We start from the raw sequence: 21,026 nt of genomic DNA on the forward strand, positions 1-21,026 counted from the left end.
AGTAGTGGACATTAACGAGTATGCCCGAGTGCAGGGATCGGTCTTGCCTGACTAAACTTGCGCTATGCTTCATTTCCAACCACATTAACACTGGACTATGTCTGGGGTGGAGAGGTGATGTGGGGAGACATGATGACAGAGGCTTAGCTGACAATAAATGGTACGAATTATCCAACACACGACTGGTGATACAGATTTAACCAGAAGAGAGATGCGTTTGTGCCTCAGTGTGAGAAAGAGGAGAAATGGAGAGAGATAAAGGTTGTAGAGTGCATGTGAGAAGGCAAAGAGGACAGGATCTCTCTCTCTCTCTCATGCGTCTCCTAATAATGAACACAGAAGCTTCTAATTCATATTTAAAAACATTCATTTTACACAACCTAAAATGTCATATCAGGGGAGAGGAGGTGGGGGGACAGAGTAGATAAGGAGGATGGAGACAGAGGAGGTGGGGAGAGAGGGGATCACACTAGACACTGTGGGCCTCATTTATCAAGGCGTATGCGCCCGTTTCAAGGCATTAATTGTTCGCAAAGACTGACTTAACCGATACGGGGTATTTATAAACAGGGCACACTTGGGTATCGGAGTATGCGCTGATTGCCTGATGAGTGTCAGGTTTGATAAATACTACACAAAATGAGGAAGCATAGCGGGCGCTATTACCGAACTCGAATAAACAGACGCAGCGTAAACTGCGCCATGAGGGCCAGAGTCAGTTAGACCCCCCCTCCCAACACCCCTCTTTATCACTCAGTGATAAACAGATTTTACAGTGATTTCATGTCCATGTTGAGACCAAGTTAGAAACCCCTTCTTAGTTCGACGTGTGCGTCCATAAAATATGTAAGTTGTTTACCATGACGCTAATTCCATATATCGACTGGTGTAATATGTTCAAAGATGTTTAGCATTTATTGTTGGTGTTGGTGTTAAACGAGTGAAAGAATGTTAGCAGTTACTGTGTAACTAACGCAGACATCCCAAGTCTCCCAGAAGGTCCGGGAGTCTCCCACAATTCAATAGCGGCTCCCTGACGCACACAAATGCTATCCAATCTCCCGGAAATCAGAGATTTTGTATTTCGGCGAGCGAGAGGCTGTCAAATGGTCATTTCTGGTAGAAGTGGAAGCCACCTCCTGGAAATGAGTCTCTGAAGGTTGAGATGTCTGCTAATGTTTGTGTAAGCTTGCAAATTACCTCGCACAGAGCCTGCATACGTATACTATTTGTGTTTTTATGGTTTAGCTACGTACTTAAGAATGTATATTTACATGTTTGGGGGCTTATTTTTGGTTATTTACATGCTTGTTGATGCCGTGAGCTGACTAGCCTGTTAAGTTAACATGTCAGATAAATATGTGTACGCGGGCTACGTAATAGTTTGTACTTATTGTTTTCTCCTTTGTTTCAGAACCACACATATACTTCATATACCAAACACACATCTCAACTCCACATATAACTTTAATACAACGTGATTAAATCAAGTTTGTCTCTTCATTGAATTATCTGTGCACCTATCTTACCCTGAAGATCCTGGCCCCAAAGCAGTGTTCTGGCCAACACTCCAGATCGTGTACGATGATAAAATATGAACAGTTCCTAAACAGCCTTTGAGCCTTACCTAAGATACGATTATACACAACTATTAAACCTCACCCACAGTGTACATGTGTGTATGTAGGGCCACTGGGTCACCAACAAACACACAACATGTCATCTATCATCCTGTATAAAACATCTTTATTTCTCCTTATTTAGGCAGTCAGACACGTTTGTCAACAATGAAAACAAAGCAAACATTCAACACACAACAACATGTACAAACACTCTGGGATATCAATTACAACTGGTAATCTTCAATCACATCTATGTGAGCACATTGTGTGATAGTGTATGTGGGCTATTCTACCTGACACAGGGACACTGAGGAGTCAGACCAAACCCAGAACCCAGGATAGAGGGGCTCAGTGAATGTGCTGTGGAATGTGTGCAGGTGGGTCAGTGTGTCAGAGGAGACTGTGTAGAAGGACAGAGTGCCGGCCGGCCAGTCCAGATACACTCCTACTCTGTGGGAGCTGGAGGGGGGGACAAGTATGTCAGTGATCTTATTATTGTGCCAGGCATAGTAACTATTATCATGACACCTCAGACTCCAGGACTTGTTATTGTGTCCAAGCAGACAGTCATCACCCACTCCTCTCCTGCTGATTCCTTTATATGTCACTGCTATATAAACCAGTCCTCCACTCCACTCTGCCTCCCAGTAACAGCGCCCAGACAGACCCTCTCTACACAGCACCTGTGAGTAGAAGTCAAATCTCTCTGGGTGATCAGGATACGGCTGCTCCTCTCTCCTCTGTGTCACCCTTCTGTTCTCCTCAGACAGAGAGAGGCGTCTGTATGCTGTGTTTGGGTCCAGTGTGAGCTCACAGGCATCTGATGGGGGAGACCAAGACACAATATATTACTGATCATCATCATTCACATTAGAATGTCTCCCTCTTCCTGCCCTCCCCCTTTCATTCCCCCCCCCCCCCACACCTCCCTTATCTACTCCTGTACTACGGTACTTAGGGATGATTGGCTGGACCTGATGTGAGTTTCCTCCAGGAACACAATGACTCTTATTGAGGGACTTGTTGCTCTTGTTGGTTAGTTGGAACTGATTTAACTTCTTGTACTCGCTGTGAATTCTATTCTTGTTGCTTTTCTACAGGTACACTCTTGCACTTTTGAGGTTCATGTTGTTTCATTGTAACTTGTTTAACTACATGCTCTTCTGGTTCTTCCCATTGGCACTTATTTGCTTTTCACAATGTCTGCTTCATGTTTTGGCTCCCCACAATGTTTTTGGGGCGTCTCGTTGTTTATGATCAGTGACCTGTGCTCTTTGTAAAGCTCTCTCTTGGAAGTCGCTTTGGATAAAAGCGTCTGCTAAATGAAGAAATTTAAATGTACTCCCCCCCTGACCTCCTCTCCACCCACCTCCTCACTCTCCCGCCACCAACCTTATCGATTCTCCCCCCCACCTCCTCTTCCCCCAGCCCCTGACCCCCCCCCCCCACCTCTTCTCCCCCCACCCCGCTTATCGACTCTTTCCCCCCAGCCCCCCCACATCCTCTCCCCTTATCCCCCTGACCTCTTCCGACACCCCCATTATCTACTCTCCGCCCCCCAGTGGGACAGAGGAGGGGAACTGGGAAGGGGAGAAGGGTGGAGGAGGAGAGAGGGGAGGTGGACAGGGAAGATGAGAAGGGAGGGGAAGGAGGAGGGAGGAGAAAGGAGAGTGAAGGGAGGGCACATACGTGTGTCCATTTCTGACAGTGTCAAAGTCAGTAATGGTATAGTCCCTGTATGACCCTGTGTACTAGAACTAAGTAGCAGTCACTACTCACATGTCCTAAGACCAGGTTTGATCCTGCACTCTCCACCATGATCCACACTGTAGGGAGAAGCAGAGGAATGATGAGGAAATGACACCTCACCTGTTGCTAAGTGACTAAAGTAAACATGTTGTTTCTATGTTTATCATCAGAGATGTATTCCAGAAAGCAGGTTTTACAAACTCGATGAACCCTGAGATGGGAAGCACAGAGTTATCGGTTCCAGAAAAGCTGATCAGAGTTAGTTTGATTCTAATTCACTGGAATTAGACATTCTCATGCGTGCAGGTGAGTATGCAAATATTTTCTGAAAGATAAACAACAACTGCAACAGCAAAAGACAGCAGGGGGGTATTCCAGGTAGCGGGTTTAACAAACTCTGAGACTAACCATGAACTCTGAGTTGAGTTACTCTAACATGGGAAACTCAGAAAATTTGGTTGCAGAAAAGCTGATATAAATTTGTTAACTCAACTCGGAGTACGGCAACTCTGAGTTTAGCGCGTGCATGAATACTACCAAAAGCCAACATCTATGGAGCTCCGATACTAGGATTCACCATGGCAACCAACAACAAAAAACGTTGTCATACTTCACCACACTTTAGATATAAGTTTTATTTAGTGTTCATGGTCAATCTGAGGACATATTCTGGAAAAAAGCAACACGGCTGTAGCAGCGTAGCCTTTAGCTACAATTGGCGTGGGATACAATTGCTGCAGAGTCAGTTTACTATTTGAATGCAATAGCCAGTTCATACATTGAACATTTAACCCCACTGTCCGTTAATATTACAGGAGAAAAAGTGGTGGACTTAATAAAATAGCATTTTCAATGTTATATTACATATAAAAACATACTACGAACAGGTAATGCATATTTTGCTTATAGGCTATGCTTGTCATTGTAGCGTCTACGTCACCATGGTTTTAATCACATTCGACATGATACAAAGTTTAAATATCAATTGGTGCCTATTTCAACTTGTAGTAGCAGTTCCCTAGCCTGGCTCTGCCTTCCTACGTACTTCCGCTCAATTTGGATTTTGCTTCTGTACTACGTCTAGGAGTTTGACTTTGAAGTCGGTTTTCAGAAACACATTTTTTGTAGGTCCAATCAGCAAACAGAAGGAGTGGCTGAGAACGATGACGTTAATGTCGTGCACTAGTTTGAGTAGTTCAGTAATTGCGGCGGAGAAAGATGCGAACAAAGCTATTCTGCGGTTGTGGCAACGCTGCTGAATATCTATAGGTTAAAGCCGGAGCAAGAACATTCCTTGCTGAGTTTTGTTGGTGGCCATGATGTTGTGGCCCTCCTCCCCACGGGGTTCGGGAAAAGTTTGATTTTCCAGCTACGGCAGCTAGCTCAGTGGTGAAAAAGTTGGCTAAGAAGAATGCTTGCGATTGGTTATGGCAAATCAACAGAGGACCCGCCTTCAAGGAAGTTAACGTTTGTCAATGGAGCGATCCCAGACCCTCTGTACAAATGAAATGTACGAGGGTCTGGTTAGGACCAGGCTAGCAGTTCCCCTCAACAGAATGCTTTTTATCAAAGGATGATGATGATTAAGATGACGAAGAGACATTAATGACTGCTGCCGCAGAAATGGTTGCAGAGAATTATGTATGGTAGCAACTGGTAGTTATCTGAGGAGACTGAAGAAGTTTGGTATGGACTCAGTCATCCTCACTAACTTTTACAGATGCACTATCGAGAGCATCATCGGCAGGAAGCTCCCAGCCCTACAGGACACCTACCACACACGTTGCCTAGGGAAAGCCGGCAGGATTCTAAGAGACCCATCCTTCAGTCTCTTTACTCCGTTGCCTTCTGGCAGGCGTTACCGCAGCATCCGGTCACGCACACGCAGACTGGTGTAGGCCCCTACATGTTCTGCCTGTGCCCCCAACATGTTCAGTTAGGGGCTACAGTGCTCCTAGTAAAACAAGTTAGTCTGGAGCCCTGGATGAGGAAAGGACACCCCATGTCTGATAGTTGCTTCAGGCTTGGCATGAGGGAGGAGAGAGGGAGAAATTCATGGTTTGTTAAACAAAAGATGCCAGCAAGCAGGTTAGGTAAGTTACCATCAGTTACCGTGGTAACATAACCAGAGTTTGTGTTTCCTCTCTTTCTGGAACAGAAAACCCAGAGTTTCCCTCATCTCATGGTTAACAAACTCACTGTTTTCACTTAAACCCACTTTCTGGAATAGACCCCAGGAAATGCATTTATGATATTAGCTATATAATCATAATTGCACTAAAGGCTATTGTAGATGATATAGGGCTTCCCTCTTCCTAACCCACTGTCCTAAATAAACATGCAGTCTGTAATTGTATCATCATGAAATGCAAGGCCTATTAACATACTTGATGTATATAAGATGTCTATTCAGTGTTAAGCAACATTACATTAAGAGGTATATAAAAACAAACATCTCCTTACTTGAGTTTTTCCAGTCTGCAGTGTGGATCCTCCAGTCCAGCAGAGAGCAGCTTCAATCCTTTTTCTCCTGGATGATTGTAGCTCAGGTCCAGTTCCCTCAGGTGGAAGGGGTTGGACCTCAGAGCTGAGGCCAGAGAAGCACAGCCTTCCTCTGTGACCAGACAGCCTGACAGCCTGTAGAAAGAGGATCAGTGTTGGGACAGAATCCATCTGGGCCTCCAGAGTGAGTCAGCACAGAGGGGTTCATTTGGCAGGTGCTGTCATAGCTGCTCCTCCCCCTCATTAGACAGAGTGACCTTTCCCCCCAGTTCAGGAAGGTTAGGTTTGTGTTCAGTTTGGTGGTAGTAGTTCTATGAAACATCAGGACGTCTACGACATAAAGCCCGCTCCAAAAAAAAAATGAAACAAATCCCAGACTTGACTTTAATGAACACAACAAATGAGTTGGGGCTATAGCCCCTATTCTTAAGCAGTCCGAGTCGAGACATAGAACATGGATCATCTTTCCACCATTGCAGAAAGCAACGTTCACGGCCACATGACCTCTCCCTTTAATAAGTTCTGTCTAAACCGAGTTCTACGACAGTTCGAAGTAGCGTAAATTATTGCCGCCTGCTTCAGAATCGTATTAAATATTACGATATTGAGGAGGATGAGCAACTGAACATAATTTATACATATAAAAATTTGTAAAATATCAGCCTACCTGCCGAACTTATTTTACTGAGATGGATTCCAATCGAAGAATATCCCACTTCAGTCACTCTGAAGCCTATTAGCTAAAACGTCCTGGTTTATACCCTGAGAATTTTCTGTGGTAAACCTGAGGAAATTTGCTTCTAAATTACTGTAAAAAGCCTCAGTGAACTTATTTGTTCTGGACCGGCTACTGATAGACTTGAACTTTCAGATGGTACATTTTTAGGGTTAGGGTTCCCTTCAGACGCCTTCAGTTAACAGATATAGGTCCTGTATTGCCCGCGATACAGAAATGCTGCGCCCCCCTCCCTCAGTGAGAACGCACTCAAATTCAAAATAATATTTTTTTTGATGGCTACACATATGATACCTCGTTGGAAAGCTACGATTCTTGTGCTTCCATTGAAATAAACCAATTCAAGCTCAACTCGCAACAGAAAGTACCGTCAACGTCTTTGTCCGGTGACCGTTCATTCAACAATGCCAGAGAAAAAAGTTGTACTTACCTACGATTACTTAGGAATGCTCCAGCTATGCACACAACTCATCAAAACCTCATCTGCTTACATTCCCAAGGGTCCAAAGTATCAAATGTCGAGTAGTTGTCCAAACAATGAATTATATCCACACATAGCCACAATCTTTTTGCTTCATTCTTACAAATCAAAAACATTTTTTTACGAAGTGTCATAAACAGTTGCTAATAGCTACTCATGTGAGTAGAGTATAAACCCGGGAATAGTCTTAAAATGGCAGCTACACTATGACCTTTTGATAGACATCTTGGTTGACCCAATAGGAGCTGCCCCATGCTGGGGTGACAGCCCTCTAAAGCCAACCAGGTCTGTGTGTCCCGCCCCCCCCCCTGCACCCCCCCACCGCCCCCTCTACACAATTTTTTCTAACTGGCTTACAATGGCTATGAAATGAGCTAGTGATCCTTGTAGCTTAGAGCTAGCTGAAAATGGCGATACCCCATATGCCAGGTTTTGTGGAGCCTTCAAAATAAAAGTCGATTGCGCAATATGTCAGTGTTCTTTGTGCGCCAATCCTGGGAATCAGATAAAGCACTCCAATGTGTTCATGCTTCAGTTTTTGTGTTTCAGTAATACTAATGAGCGATTTAGCTGTTATATATGATAGTTCTAAGTACCACCTTTCATTAGAGATAACAATTATACCTTTTTATCCTAAGATTTTGACCTTGGTTACAAGGCTTTTCTGGAGTCTCCAAAAGGCCCTTTTAGAAAACGCATGGATGTATTCTTATAAAAACATGTGTCAAATATGAATATATTGTGGTATTATGTTTGACTTTTGATCTGAATTGGGTAAGGCTTCAACCTGTGGTCCAATGCTGTCTTCCAGCTAATACCTACCACCTGTAGGCCTCTTCAGGCCTCTGTTTTCAACACAAAATCTAGGCGGAAATAGAAACTTTCACTTTCCTTGTGTTCAAGCTTCTATTACTCAACACCAGTAGGACTGACAGGGGTCCTGACAACAAGGAACATAACTTCAGAGTGTCAGCCTTCAAAAGAGTCCATTTACATACATGTACTCCAAATGGTTCAAGAACAGCAGTCAGCAGTTTAGTTTGGGTATGCTGTTTAGGCGTTTTTGGGCACATTTAACAGGAATAAGAAGGGGTTAACATTGGGCCTCATTCACCAATATCTTCCTAAGTTATTTCTTAAATGTGTTCTTAAGAAAGTTCCTAAGAAAAATCTATGTGTGATTCATGAAGCGTTCTTAAACAGCAGAATTGTTCGGAGGTGTGTTCTTAGAATGATGAATCCCAATATTTCGTAAATTGAAAGCTTGTGCACCGTTGCTCCTATTTAGCATAGGTAAACGCCCCGTTAATTCCCTTAAAAGGGCATGATATGGCAGGGCCGTGTGAAACGTAATAATAATTCTGAAGTGGAGGTACAGCTGCAAGAAGTTAGCAACAAACGACACATCATATTTAATAGCGTCAGCTGTGGATACAAATTGGAATGCAATTATTCATGCAGTGAATGCTGTATCTGGAGAAGTGCGCAGAACTGATGAAGTCTTGATCTGAATTCTTAAGCAAAAAAACATAGCCTAGAAATCAGTCAGCTGTTACAGGACTGCTATATATATAACGCGTTCCAACAGGTAGCCTACTCGTCGCTCTCAGCAAATAAATTGGTATGGTCAAGGAAGATGTGTTCCCTCCTCAAGGAACGCTCTGCAACATATTGCAGCAGCAATAAATATGCCATTGTGTGGTGTAGTCCTAGTGTGCGGAATAACCCTACTTTGGGCCGATAAATATAGTGATAAGTCACTTAGTATTTGATGGTAACGTTTTTTACAATCGCTATGACAATCTTTTCAATACATCTAACAAGTTTCCTTACTCTTAATGCACCAACACACCTACCACACACAATTGGCAAAACTGTTAATTTCATGCTCAAAATCACACATTGTAAACTAAACTCAAACACTCATTTTCATAACGCAAAAATACACTAACAATACACCATGTCTACCAAAACACTAACACACGTTTGCTGCAGTAAAGGCTTCAGTTGCAACAGGACATTACTGCAAGAATATGCAATATAGCTGCCATTTACAATATTTCATCAGTTACCCTAGCTCTGGCCCTTCTCTGAGCGCCACCACACAGTCCAACTCCTCTCCCTTGTCCCACTCCTCTCCCTTGTTCTGTAACTTGTCTTCCTCTCCCTCATGCAGGCATTACATATTATTTCTTGTGTTTCTCTGTATTGTACTTTTTCATCATAAGATTAGCCCAAAGAGGTCCTCTTACTGTATATAACTTACGGTCATGCGATTGAAAGAACTTCAACACCTGAGTGTTTCCTAGTTGGGAATCAACTGTGATTTACAGTATTTGCATAACTTCAACCAGCTGTTTCTCAGTAGCAATGGAATAAAATACAGGGGATATGTTTGTGTTTCAATTTACAATATGAACAGCTGTTCACTTTCACTTTAGCCAATAAGTTAGGTTTTGAACATGATGTTATCTGTTCCGACATACAGTGTGAAAGCATTGGTTAATTGGGCAGTAAAAATCAATTGTTTTGGTCTTGGTTGAGCTTGTGTGTAAAAGAAGTTCAAGCATTTAAGATTTGTGTTTATTCTATGCGTTTTGTGTCAAAGCAACAAGAAATGTGTTAATTGTATAGCCAACACAGACGGATGCTGTGCTAACTGTGTCAAGAGTTTAGGAAACTTGCTTAACACATGAGCAGAAGTGTAAGTGTAGTTTGTATTTTTTCAAACAAAACAAAAAATATGTGTAAAATTATGACAATTATTAGTTGGAAAATTATAAAGGAGAGAAATATTCCATTTGAAATTAGAAGGGACGAAAAAGGTAAAACTACTTATTTTGCGCAAACATGTCGGCTCTCAATTGTGCGTAAGAGTGCTCTTGGGTGTGCGTAAATTCTGTTCTTACCCAAGAACAAATCCCAAATAAGAAAACATTGGTGAATGCCAGAATCTTCGTGAAAACTGCGTAAGTGGGGTTTGAGAACAAATTTGTTCGTAAGAACATTTGGTGAATGAGGCCCATTGTTCTTTTTAGCAACACGGCTAGCTGATCCAGACAGAGATCACATGACAGATTATACATCAATCACACTTTTCTTGCCATTCATAATTTGAAACCCGTCATGTAGTGGAAGAGGCGTCAACTACAAAAACCACAGCCGGCAGATGCTAAACTAACTGCCCAGGTAAATGTACAATTATATGATGAATAGTATATCTTAACCCTTGTGTTGTCTTCAGGGTCCAACAAGACTGCTATTATATTTAACAGCAGAGAAAACCCTCAAATAGTTATTTTTTTAACTTCAAATGTCTTACTTTTCCTAGTGACCCTAACATTCATGGAAGGTAAAAAAAAATATATCTCAACAACCACAGACACACTAAGAAATTGAGATCATGTGTGCTACTGATTTAGGTTACAGAGCTGTAACCTAGATGCTAGCATCCGGTCGCGCACACGCAGACTGGACAACAGCTTCTACCCAAGGGCCATCAGGCTTCTGAATGGACACTGATATGGACATTGATTACTGCACACTAGTCACTTATACACTGTTACTTTCAGCTACTGGTTGCACTATCAGTAACTCTGCACTACTGTACCTCACTGTACCTCGCCACCAGGCTCCTGTATATCCTGTCATTGATCTACAAATTTGCACTATTTTACTGTACTCCACTTAGGTTAGAATAGGTTATAGGGTTGGATCAGGTTTTTCGTGCATTTAGGGTTAGTATAGTGTACTATTTATTGTTATCTATAATTTAGGAAGTTTTAGTATTAGGGTTAGTATAGACGATATTTATTGGTATCTGTATATTTAGGAAGTTTCACTTATTTAAGCTCAGCATTGATGTAAATTGTGTTCCGTGTACCTTTATGTTATGTTATGCCAGGTGCTTGCGTTGTCTTGTCTTAAGAATTTCAGTGCCCAGTCTAACCTTGTGTTGTTCTGTGTATCTGACAAACACAACACTTGAAACTTGAGGTGCTGAAGATGACAGTAGCCTAACTCCATTTCTCTCTTTGCAAAAGCCATGACTGCACATTTCCGTGTTGTAATAAAACAAGTGGTGTTCACAGTTTAAGTCAATGTTTTTCCACTGTGAAGAGGGAAACACCAGATGTTTGATGAATGACAGGTTGTGTTTCAATGCGAAATAGGTTTAAGGTTGAAAATGTAATTAAGAAGTATTTTATTACCCTTTGGGCGAGGGCATACAGATTGTTAACACTACCCAAAGAGACTGCAATCATGTTGCACATTCAGAAACGTTGCATTAACATTTTCATTCTGTCTAAAATAAACAAAAACATGAAATAAAATAAAAAATAAAATATAACCCAATCATTATTTACAGTATGTTTTAGAGTGTTTCAGATGCAGCAAATCTGCCCCTTTCTTATCAAACTAGTCCTCACGGATGACTAGAAGGCATATCTCATTCTTGGCATGAAGTTTATACCTAACTTGAGACTCAACTCTGTTGTATAAATCATCCACACAAATACATTGTGCGATTATAACTTTACTAAAGGGTCATGTAGAACATAAATACATACCTCAGTGTCTCCAGTTTGCAGAGTGGGTTCCCCAGTCCAGCAGAGAGCAGCTTCATGCCGACATCCTTCAGATCATTGTTACTTAGATCTAATTGTCTCAGGAAGGAGTTTGACTTCAGCACTGAGCTCAGAGAAGCACAGCCTTTCTCTGTGATGTGACAGCCTGACAGCCTGTAGAAGGTTATCATTAGGGAGGGATCACAAACACTTTTGTTATCTCTACTATTGATGCATGATTATGCTTTGCTTATGGTCTGTGTACCTCTTTTTCAACACCGACCACCTCTGGAAGAGTGGAACTCTCACTGAATTGCTCCTACCAAGCTTTATTAAATGTTTTAACTATGAGTTTCCCTGAGAGTTTGTCCTTGTCCTTCTGGAGGGATTAGGTTGGTTTAGGTGCAGTTCTATGGGTGTGTGAAGCCCTCTGCGACATTGCTTGAAAAAGGGCTTTACAAATAACATTTGACTTGAACACAATGACACAGTAGCCAGTAACCAATGTGAAAAATGAACCTGCCTGAGAAGCTGATTTTACTAAGCTGGATTGTACCTGTGGAATATACCAAAAATGTATCCTGTCTAATGTATACTGAGACATCATGTGGTCTTCCTGAGGTATTTCTAAATCATATAATGTGAAATGTAGGCCATCAGTGAATCTTTTGTTCTGGACTGTCTAGTGTCTTTCTAAGCCGATAAAATCAGATCACAATTCCCTTGGTACTAGGATCCATACTACGTTTAGTATCTCCTATTATCAGTGCTATAGATGAGATACATGGGTGTCAGCAGCATTTTGAAAGTGGGGGGGACACATTTTGCGGGGGGGTCTGGGAGTTTGTCCCCCAGATGTAGATGTAATTTCCTGCATTCTGGTGCATTTACCACCACTATTACTACCATAGTTGTTATACATATACTGAGGGGCTGGACATTTAAATATTTTGAAAACTAAACTTAGGAACTTGGGAAGATGTGGGGCATCTTCAACTACCTTTCAGCACTCACCTCAGCAACAGAGCTGTCTCCACTGCCCCTGTATGCTGCCCCTTCCTCTGACTCACTCTCAATCTCAACCACCTAGGCTATATCAGGAGACATGGAGATGCATTGAGCATTCTTTCATATTGATAATTGACATAAGCTTAATGTAGACTGTTCATATGAAGATTTCTGAGAGGTAAATCCTGTTATCAGCGTATCAAATTCACAATTGGTATAGGTTTAGAAGCCTAATAATTATGTAGGCTACATAAAAAATCGCTTGCACACTGCCTACAAAAAAATTTAAGTCAAAAAAAAGTTTGGATCAGATTCGATTTTCTGTGTTTTCTGCATCCATAGCAACTAGTGAACTTCTGCAAACTTTCCTATTTTATCCTTTTTTGTTTTTGGGAAGTCCTGGCTTTTACCATGTCAATGCTTCATTATTATGAATTGTATATCCAATAAAGTACAGTTGATTTTTGCTACTTCTGTGTGTCAATCTGAGTTGTTGGGGATGACACCAAGGGCCCAGTGTTACCATAGAGATGGTTGTTCCTAATTAACATCTCAAAGCCTATACCTCTCTACGTGTGTGTGTTTTCTCAGTGACCCTAACATGCTGACTCTAAAGGCCCCGTCACACCATAACGTTCTGGTCAACGTTCTATGACGTTAGAGGAAACGTTGGTAATCGTCCATGGTCGCTGCCGGTATAGCGCCAGAAGAGCGTTGTGTGGACGCTGGTAACGCTGGTAATCGGCGGTGATCGGCGGAGAACGCTGGTCCCCAAAAAAAGTTTGGAACATGCACAAAAGTTCTCATGGAGACCAGCGTTGTTCAACGTTCAATTTTAAACGCTGAATAACGTTTGTGGAACGTTGCACGCGTTTGGCTATCGTTATTCCGGCGTTACCCTAGCGTTACTTGGTTGTTATTCATCGTGTCTTGGTCGCTGTTACACACTCCTCATGCGTCAGTCCCACGCTAGTCATGCGTTAGTTACACGTTAGTCACACGCCAGATGTGTCCACCTCGACCTAGAACACTCTAAATTGAACGATTAGAACGTTCAGAGAATGTTGACCAGAACGTTATGGTGTGACAGGGCCTTTACATGCAGTGCTGCTGATTTAGGTTATAGTCTATAAAGGTGCTGCAGATGACAGTACCTCCTGTTCTGTCTTTGCTAAAGCCATGACTGATCATTTCAGTGTAATAAAACAAGTGGTGTTCACAGATTCAATTCAGTCTTTCTGCTGTGATGAGGGAAACCCCAGATGTTCACACAGTGTGTCTTCATGCAAAATAGATTTTGAGTTTACATTTCAGTTAAACTGCGTTTCATTACCCTTTGGACAAGGGCAGACAGATTGTTAACGCTACCCAAATACACTCACCGGCCACTGCTTGTTAACAGAAATGGCTAATTAGCCAATCACATGGCAGCAACTCAATACATTTAGGCATGTAGATGACAAGTTCCTGCAGTTCAAACCGAGCATCAGAATTGGGGAGAAAGGATATAAGTGACTTTGCGATGTCTTTTCCTAAAAATGTCAGTGCCCAGTCTGACCTTGTGGTGTTCTGTGCATCTCAAAATAAAAGACTTGAACTTGAATGTGGCATGGTTGTTGGTGCCAGACGGGCTGGTCTGAGTATTTCTGCTGATTTGGGATTTTCACGCACAACCATCGTCCATTGTGTGGACCAAAATGCCTTGTTGTGGTCAGAGGAGAATGAGCAGACCAGTTCGAGATGATGGAAAGGCAACAATAACTCAAATAATCACTTGTTACAACCAATGTATGCAGAATACCGTCGAATACTTATCAAACTACTCCTCACTGTTGACAGAAAGCATATCTTATTCTTGGCATGATATTTATACCAAACTTGAGAATAAATTACATTGTCTGAAATCAACCATATGAAGACATTGTGCTGTTGTAACCTTGCTATTGTCTCATGTAGAACAAAAATACAGACCTCAGTGTCTCCAGTTTGCAGAGTGGATTCCCCAGTCCAGCAGAGAGCAGCTTCATGCCTGAATCCCCCAGGTTGTTGTTACTCAAGTCCAGCTCTGTAAGCTCTGAGGAGGGGAGAGCTGAGGCCAGCGCTTCACAGCACCATTCTGAGAGGTTACAGTCATTCAGTCTGCATGACATAAGGAGAACATCATCAGAGTCATAGTTTGTACGATAAGATCATACGATAATCAAATATCACTTCACAATATGTTCTGAATCATATTATTATTAAAATTCCTTTTTTCATACAGAGCAGTTTTGGAGTCTTTGACCACTGGCAGCAGCCTCAGAAGACCTTCCTCTGATCTGGAGTATATCTTCAGGTCAAACACATCCATCTTCTCCTCTGAAGTCAGTAACACAAAGAACAGAGCTGACCACTGTGTAGATGAGAGCTTCTCACGGGAGAGACTTCCTGAGCTCAGGTACTGTTGGATCTCCTCCACCAGAGAATGGTCATTCAGTTCATTCAGACAGTGGAACAGATTCATGCATCTCTCTGGAGAAGGATTCTTTCTGATCATCTCCTTGATGTACTTGACTGTTTCCTCATGGCTCTGTGTGTTGCTTCTTGTCTGAGTCAGTAGGCCTCGTAAGTCAGTCTGATTGGACTCCATTGAGAGGCCCAGAAAGAAGCGGAGGAAAAGGTCCAGGTGTCCATTCTTACTCTCCAAGGCCTTGTCCACAGCAGTCTTGTAGAGGTGGACATCAGATGTGACTGAAGTGGACTGAGACATCAGATTCTCGTTGTTGTTGATGAATGAGAGAAACACAAACACAGCAGCCAGAAACTCCTGAAAGCTCAGATGGACAAAGCAGAACACCTTCTCCTGGAAGACTTTACCATCCTGTCTGAAGATCTGTGTGAACACTCCTGAGTACACTGAGGCATCATGGACATCAATGCCACACTCTGTCAGGTCTTTCTCATAGAAAATCAGGTTGCCTTTGTCCAGCTGGTGAAAGGCCAGTTTTCCAAGTGACAGAATGCTCTTAATGCTATCTTCATCCCAGTGTGGATCTGTCTCAATTTTCCCATGATACTTCACCCTCTTCTGTTTGGTCTGTAACACCAGGAAGGCTGTGTACATCTCAGTCAGGGTCTTGGGGATATTCTCAGTCTTCTCTGTTCTCAGCATGTCTTCAAGGACTGTAAAACAAATCCAAGAGAAGACTGGAATGTGGCACATGATGTAGAGAGTCCTAGATAACTTGATGTGTGAGATGATTCTCCTGGCCAGGATCTCATCACTGCACCTCTTCATGATGTACTCCTCCTTCTGCTCATCATTGAACCCTCGTACTTCTGTCACCAGGTCAACACACTCTGAAGGGATCTGATTGGCTGCTGCAGGTCGAGTGGTGATCCAGATGAGAGCAGAGGGAAGCAGGTTTCCTCTGATCAGGTTGGTCAGCAACACATCTACTGAGGTGGACTTTGTGACATCATAGCATCTCTTATTCTTATTGAAGGCTAAGGGCAGTCGACACTCATCCAGACCGTCAAAGACAAACAGAACGTTGTACTTGTTGTAGTCGGAGATTCCAGATTCACTCATTTCCATGGAGAAGTAATGTAAAAGTTCCATCAGACTGAACTCTTCATCCAACAGATTCATCTCTCGAAATGGCAGTGGAAAGATGAACTGGATTTCCTGATTGGCTAGTCCCTCAGCCCAGTCCATGATGAACTTCTGGACAGAGACAGTTTTTCCGATGCCAGCAACTCCTTTTGTCAGAACAATTCTGATAGGTGTATGTCGTCCAGCTGAGGGTTTAAAGATGTTGTTGCATGTGATGGCTGTTTCTGTTCTTGCTGATTTCCTGGATGCTGTCTCAATCTGTCTCACCTCATGTTCTTTACTGATCCCTCCACTGTCACCCTCTGTGATGAAGAGATCCGTGTAGATATCGTTGAGAAGAGTTGGATTTCCTTGTTTAGCTATGCCCTCAAACACAGTTTGAAACGTCTTCCTCAGTTCAGATTTGAGTTTTTTTATCACTTGGTTGACTTGATCACTAACACCTGGATTAACCAACAAACATTTCATATTTATTAACATGCCTTTAGATGCAGGTTGTCTAACTGAAATGAATATCTCCTAAATCTGTAATAGTACCACTATTAATACCTTCATAGCTCAACATATGCAGTAGATATTTATTTTGAATACAGTAGTTAGAGACAGGAAGTCTGGTTGTGTCAAACGAAGGTTCTTGAATAGTTTTGTTTTGTGTGTGTGTGTGTGTGTGTGTTTGTTTGCCTGTAGCAATGTCTGCAATCTCCCATCTCGACTACAAAATGATGAATGATAAGATGAGATAGACGTTATTTTCTCAAGGTGCATTTTTCCCTGACATAGTGTATGAACAGTGTTGTACCTGCTGTATAATATAGACTATAAAGACATACACTAACAGTACATCATATGGTTTAGTTCTGAGCCTTATGTTAATGTTGGGCTGTAATGAACAGGGAGACTAAAGATGGTTTGTACTGTTGAGCATGAGGGGCTGAGCTGTTACTCTTTATCAAGCTGTTGGCTGATGGCTTTGAAAGGCAGGCTAACAAAAAAAATAATAGAAACCAAGTTCAAAATAAAAGATCACCCTTGTCTTCCCCGCTCCTGTTTGTCTCTCTACATCTGTCTTCATAGATGCAGTCCCTGAAAAAAGTGAATGTAAACATTGTTTTTGATATGAACATGACAAGTTTGTTTCTTTGAGGAACTGGTAACACTTTACAATAAGGGTGCATGAATTGGCATTCATCAATGCATTAACTAATGCATGAGTCATCATCAGTTTATACATAACTCAGAAAATACTTAATGATGCACTGATCATGAACACATCATTTGGTAATAGGGAGTCACATATGATTTACTATTAATTAAATCTGGAATCATGTATCAATTCCTATTGACATTAACACATTAACTGATAGGTGAGTTAACTACTTTAGTTAATCGTGCAAACTATGACTGTTAGTTTACTGTGTGAACCAAAACCCTGAGTTAACAGGGTAATTTATGTGTTAATTACTACAATGGCGGTATCCATGGATTGAGACGGTAATTAATCATTTGTTAATAGTAATGTGCCTCCTCAAGTAAAGTCATAACATGAGTTACATTCGACTATTAGGCCAACTCTAGAGTTAGGCCTAATAGATAATAGAGTTTATCTAAAAGTTGTCTCTCTGAAAAAACTAAGTATTTGTTGAGTGAATAATTAGTTAATGATTAGTGAATGTAACTCATGTTATGACTTTACTTGAGGAGGCACATTACAATTCACAAATAATTAATTACCGTCTCAATCCATGGATACCACCATTGTAGTAATTAACACTTGAATTACCCTGTTAACTCAGGGTTTTGGTTCACACAGTTAACTAACAGTCATAGTTTGCACGATAAAGTAGGTAACTCACCTATCAGTTAATGTGTTAATGTCAATAGGAATTGATACATGATTCCAGATTTAATTAATAATAAATCATATGTGACTCCCTATTACCAAATGATGTGTTCATGATCAGTGCATCATTAAGTACTTTCTGAGTTATGTATTAACTGATGATGATTCATGCATTACTTAATGCATTAATGAATGCTAATTCATGCACCTTTATTGTAAAGTGATACCGAGGAACTGCCTCACCTACTGTAAGCATACAAATAATGTTTCTTCTGTCAACATGGTTGTATTATCTACACTTATTTATAGTGATATCTTATGATTCCACAATACAATATGTTTACTGTCTTACGTTTGTGGTGAAGTGCTTGTCTGTGGGATCGGGGATGCATCCTCTGAAACAAACAGAAACAAACAGTCTAACTTGTCTGACTGGACGGAGACACCACCGTGTATCAGCAGCATGAGTTCAGAACAGAAGGAGGCTCTCCTGATGAATGGCTTACGGAAAAATATGTTAGGTATATCATATATTTTAGCCTAGACATTTATTTAGTTTTTTAGACTTTGTAATTGATACGTATTAGTCTCAATTGTATCTGTCAGTATCTATTGTCTTATCAGTATCTATTGTGTCTTACCGTGAGGCTCTGAACTGACTGTGAAAACACATTCTTATTTTCTAAAGAATCAGTCAAATAATTACGTTTTCACCTTTTTTCGGAGGTTCCTCAATTTTCATGTAGTTTATGTTGGTTACGTTGGTTATGTTGTGGGTTACATTGCCTCCAACAGTTGTGTCCTTTAACACTGGAGATACGACAATGCCGCCATCCTGAGCTTTGTTGGAGAATTGATGTGTAGCTGCTTCATACACACACACACACACACACACATTACTTGTAACATCAAGATGAACAACAATAGTACAGGGCTCTGTGTACATCCACAAGCTCACCTGTTGTTTGTGTCTCCCTCCCTCCGTCATCAGGGGAGCAGGGGCTGAGGGGGGAAAGAGAAGGAGGTCAAGTATGTCTTCCTGCCAGGGCTTGCCCACACAGTACTGTAGTCCTACAGCATCTAAAGACTGAAGCTGTGGGTTTGTACTTCATGACACTGCCCACTATGCCCACAATCTGGAACTTCAATACAGAAATAATATGGAATGTGTTCAGCTGACTTGATCTTACTTTGAGTCTCTTTGCAGATGTGATTCTGCTCCAGTGTCCTTCTGTTTTCTTCTCTTTTCTGTCTCTCCCTCTTTTCTCTTCTCTTTAATGTTAAGGCCCCCTTCATCATCCTCATGTTCTCCAGGCTCCATCTCTTTTCTAGTATATACTAACTCCCCCTCTCTCTCCTCCTTCTCCTCACCTCTCCTACATTTAGAACAATTGCTCCCCATGGTCTGGTGTCCTCAGTGCACCATTCATCTATTCAGTTGTTCCCTGTTTCTCACTCTTCTTCTTTCTCTGTCTCCGTCTCTTCCTCGTTGTAACTCTCTATCTGATAGAGTCACTCCATGAAGACCTGCTGGAGATGAAACCAGAGATGAGTTCTCCTTAGCCTGTCAAACACCTAGGTCCATGAGTCATGTCACCACTTCCTCTTCCCTCTCACAACAAAGCATTCTTATCTATTTTAATTGTGTCCTACATAGGTGTTTTGATGAGTGACTGTGTGTTGCATGGGTGTTATGATGAGTGACTGTGTGTTGCATGGGTGTTATGATGAGTGACTGTGTGTTGCATGGGTGTTATGATGAGTGACTGTGTGTTGCATGGGTGTTATGATGAGTGACTGTGTCCTACATAGATGTTATTGTCAGAGGCTTGAAAGTGAGGTACAGGGTGTATTTGTATATTTAGTTAATTGGGTTATTTGGTTTGCAGCAGTGTGCTTTGTTTGGTTGCTGTGTGGTTGTTTTGCTTTTCTCTTTTGACAGCGGAGCTGTACCTCCGGAATCACCGAGCCTGATTGACAATAAGGGTTGGGAGCAATTGGAGCGCAGTGGGGGCGGGCTACCTGGCCTATAAAACAAGGAAGTCACAGGGGAAAAGGCAAGTCATAGACCACCGATGAAGTCACGTAGAAACCGATCGGGACAATCAAGGGAACGGAGGTAATTAGAGGACCGCAAAGGAGTGATCTGGATTCCGGAGGGAGATCTAAGGACGTGCCTAACAGTCGGCACACCCGGACGACGCGGTGGGAACGAGACGGGGACCGAGGAACTCAGAGGACCGAAAGACAGTGATCCGGATTACGGAGAGAGAGCTACGGACCGGGCCCTACGGACGAGGCTACCAATCAGCACACACGGGTGACGCTGTTAGACTGAGACATTCTCTCTTTTAAACTTTTAGACATTTCGAATACCTGGAAATACCTTTTTTACTTATTAAAATACAATATTTTATATGGCATGGTTGTCGACTGTTCCTTTGGTTACTTTGGTCCTCGACGTACAACTAGGTGGCGTAGTCGGCACAACACTACACGTCGGCTACATTATGATAAGTGACTGTGTGTTGCATAGGTTGTTATGATAAGTGACTGTGTGTTGCATTGGTGATTGACTGTTGTGAAGGGGCAGCCACATCAAGGCTGTTATCAGCGTGGGTCCAGCTGACCACAAAGGACCACCAGCACCCTGGACAGCTCCTCCTGAGCGTGCACCTCCCGTGATGCACGGCTGGCGAGGGATCATGAGGAAACACACCTGCACAGGATTAGACCTTGTCAGCCGTGCCATAAAGGGAGAACAGAGAGCAAGCCCAGGGGGGTCTTGTGAGCACTGAGCACACGGTTCCGAACGACGAAGGATTGACTAAACGTGCTGTAATATTGCTGTCTCGCTCTTCCCCAGATTCGGCCGACGAAAGCGTGCCGGCCCCCCTCCCTAGAATACACTCACATTCACTACTG

The 21,026-nt window shown here is 42.2% G+C and overlaps 1 protein-coding gene across 5 annotated transcripts; it reads right to left on the minus strand.

The window, feature by feature from the left end:
- Positions 1 to 1,729: 1,729 nt before the first annotated feature.
- On the minus strand, positions 1,730 to 19,639 carry LOC146219529 (NACHT, LRR and PYD domains-containing protein 3-like). Of its 5 annotated transcripts, XR_014751055.1 has the most exons (12): positions 19,292 to 19,639; positions 19,060 to 19,103; positions 18,816 to 18,968; positions 18,454 to 18,496; positions 17,289 to 17,344; positions 14,928 to 16,704; positions 14,638 to 14,805; positions 11,662 to 11,832; positions 5,835 to 6,008; positions 5,147 to 5,394; positions 3,402 to 3,448; positions 2,350 to 2,442 (listed from the first exon to the last, which is right to left on the minus strand). XR_014751055.1 is itself a non-coding variant. In XM_084695056.1 (11 exons), the coding sequence occupies exons 1-11, from the start codon at positions 19,501 to 19,503 to the stop codon at positions 1,907 to 1,909; spliced, it is 3,378 nt and encodes a 1,125-aa protein (XP_084551182.1). In that variant the 5' UTR covers positions 19,504 to 19,620; the 3' UTR covers positions 1,730 to 1,906. The 5 variants fall into 5 exon arrangements, 3 of the variants coding, with proteins under 3 accessions (XP_084551182.1, XP_084551181.1, XP_084551183.1); XM_084695056.1 differs by lacking the exon at positions 5,147 to 5,394 and having other exon boundaries at positions 1,730 to 2,442; positions 18,816 to 18,965; positions 19,292 to 19,620; XM_084695055.1 differs by lacking the exon at positions 5,147 to 5,394 and having other exon boundaries at positions 1,730 to 2,442; positions 19,292 to 19,620.
- Between the last annotated feature and the right edge of the window lie 1,387 nt (positions 19,640 to 21,026).

The sequence above is a fragment of the Hypomesus nipponensis genome, chromosome 28, assembly GCF_054491055.1.
Source record: "Hypomesus nipponensis isolate SF chromosome 28, ASM5449105v1, whole genome shotgun sequence".
Lineage (NCBI taxonomy): Eukaryota > Metazoa > Chordata > Actinopteri > Osmeriformes > Osmeridae > Hypomesus > Hypomesus nipponensis.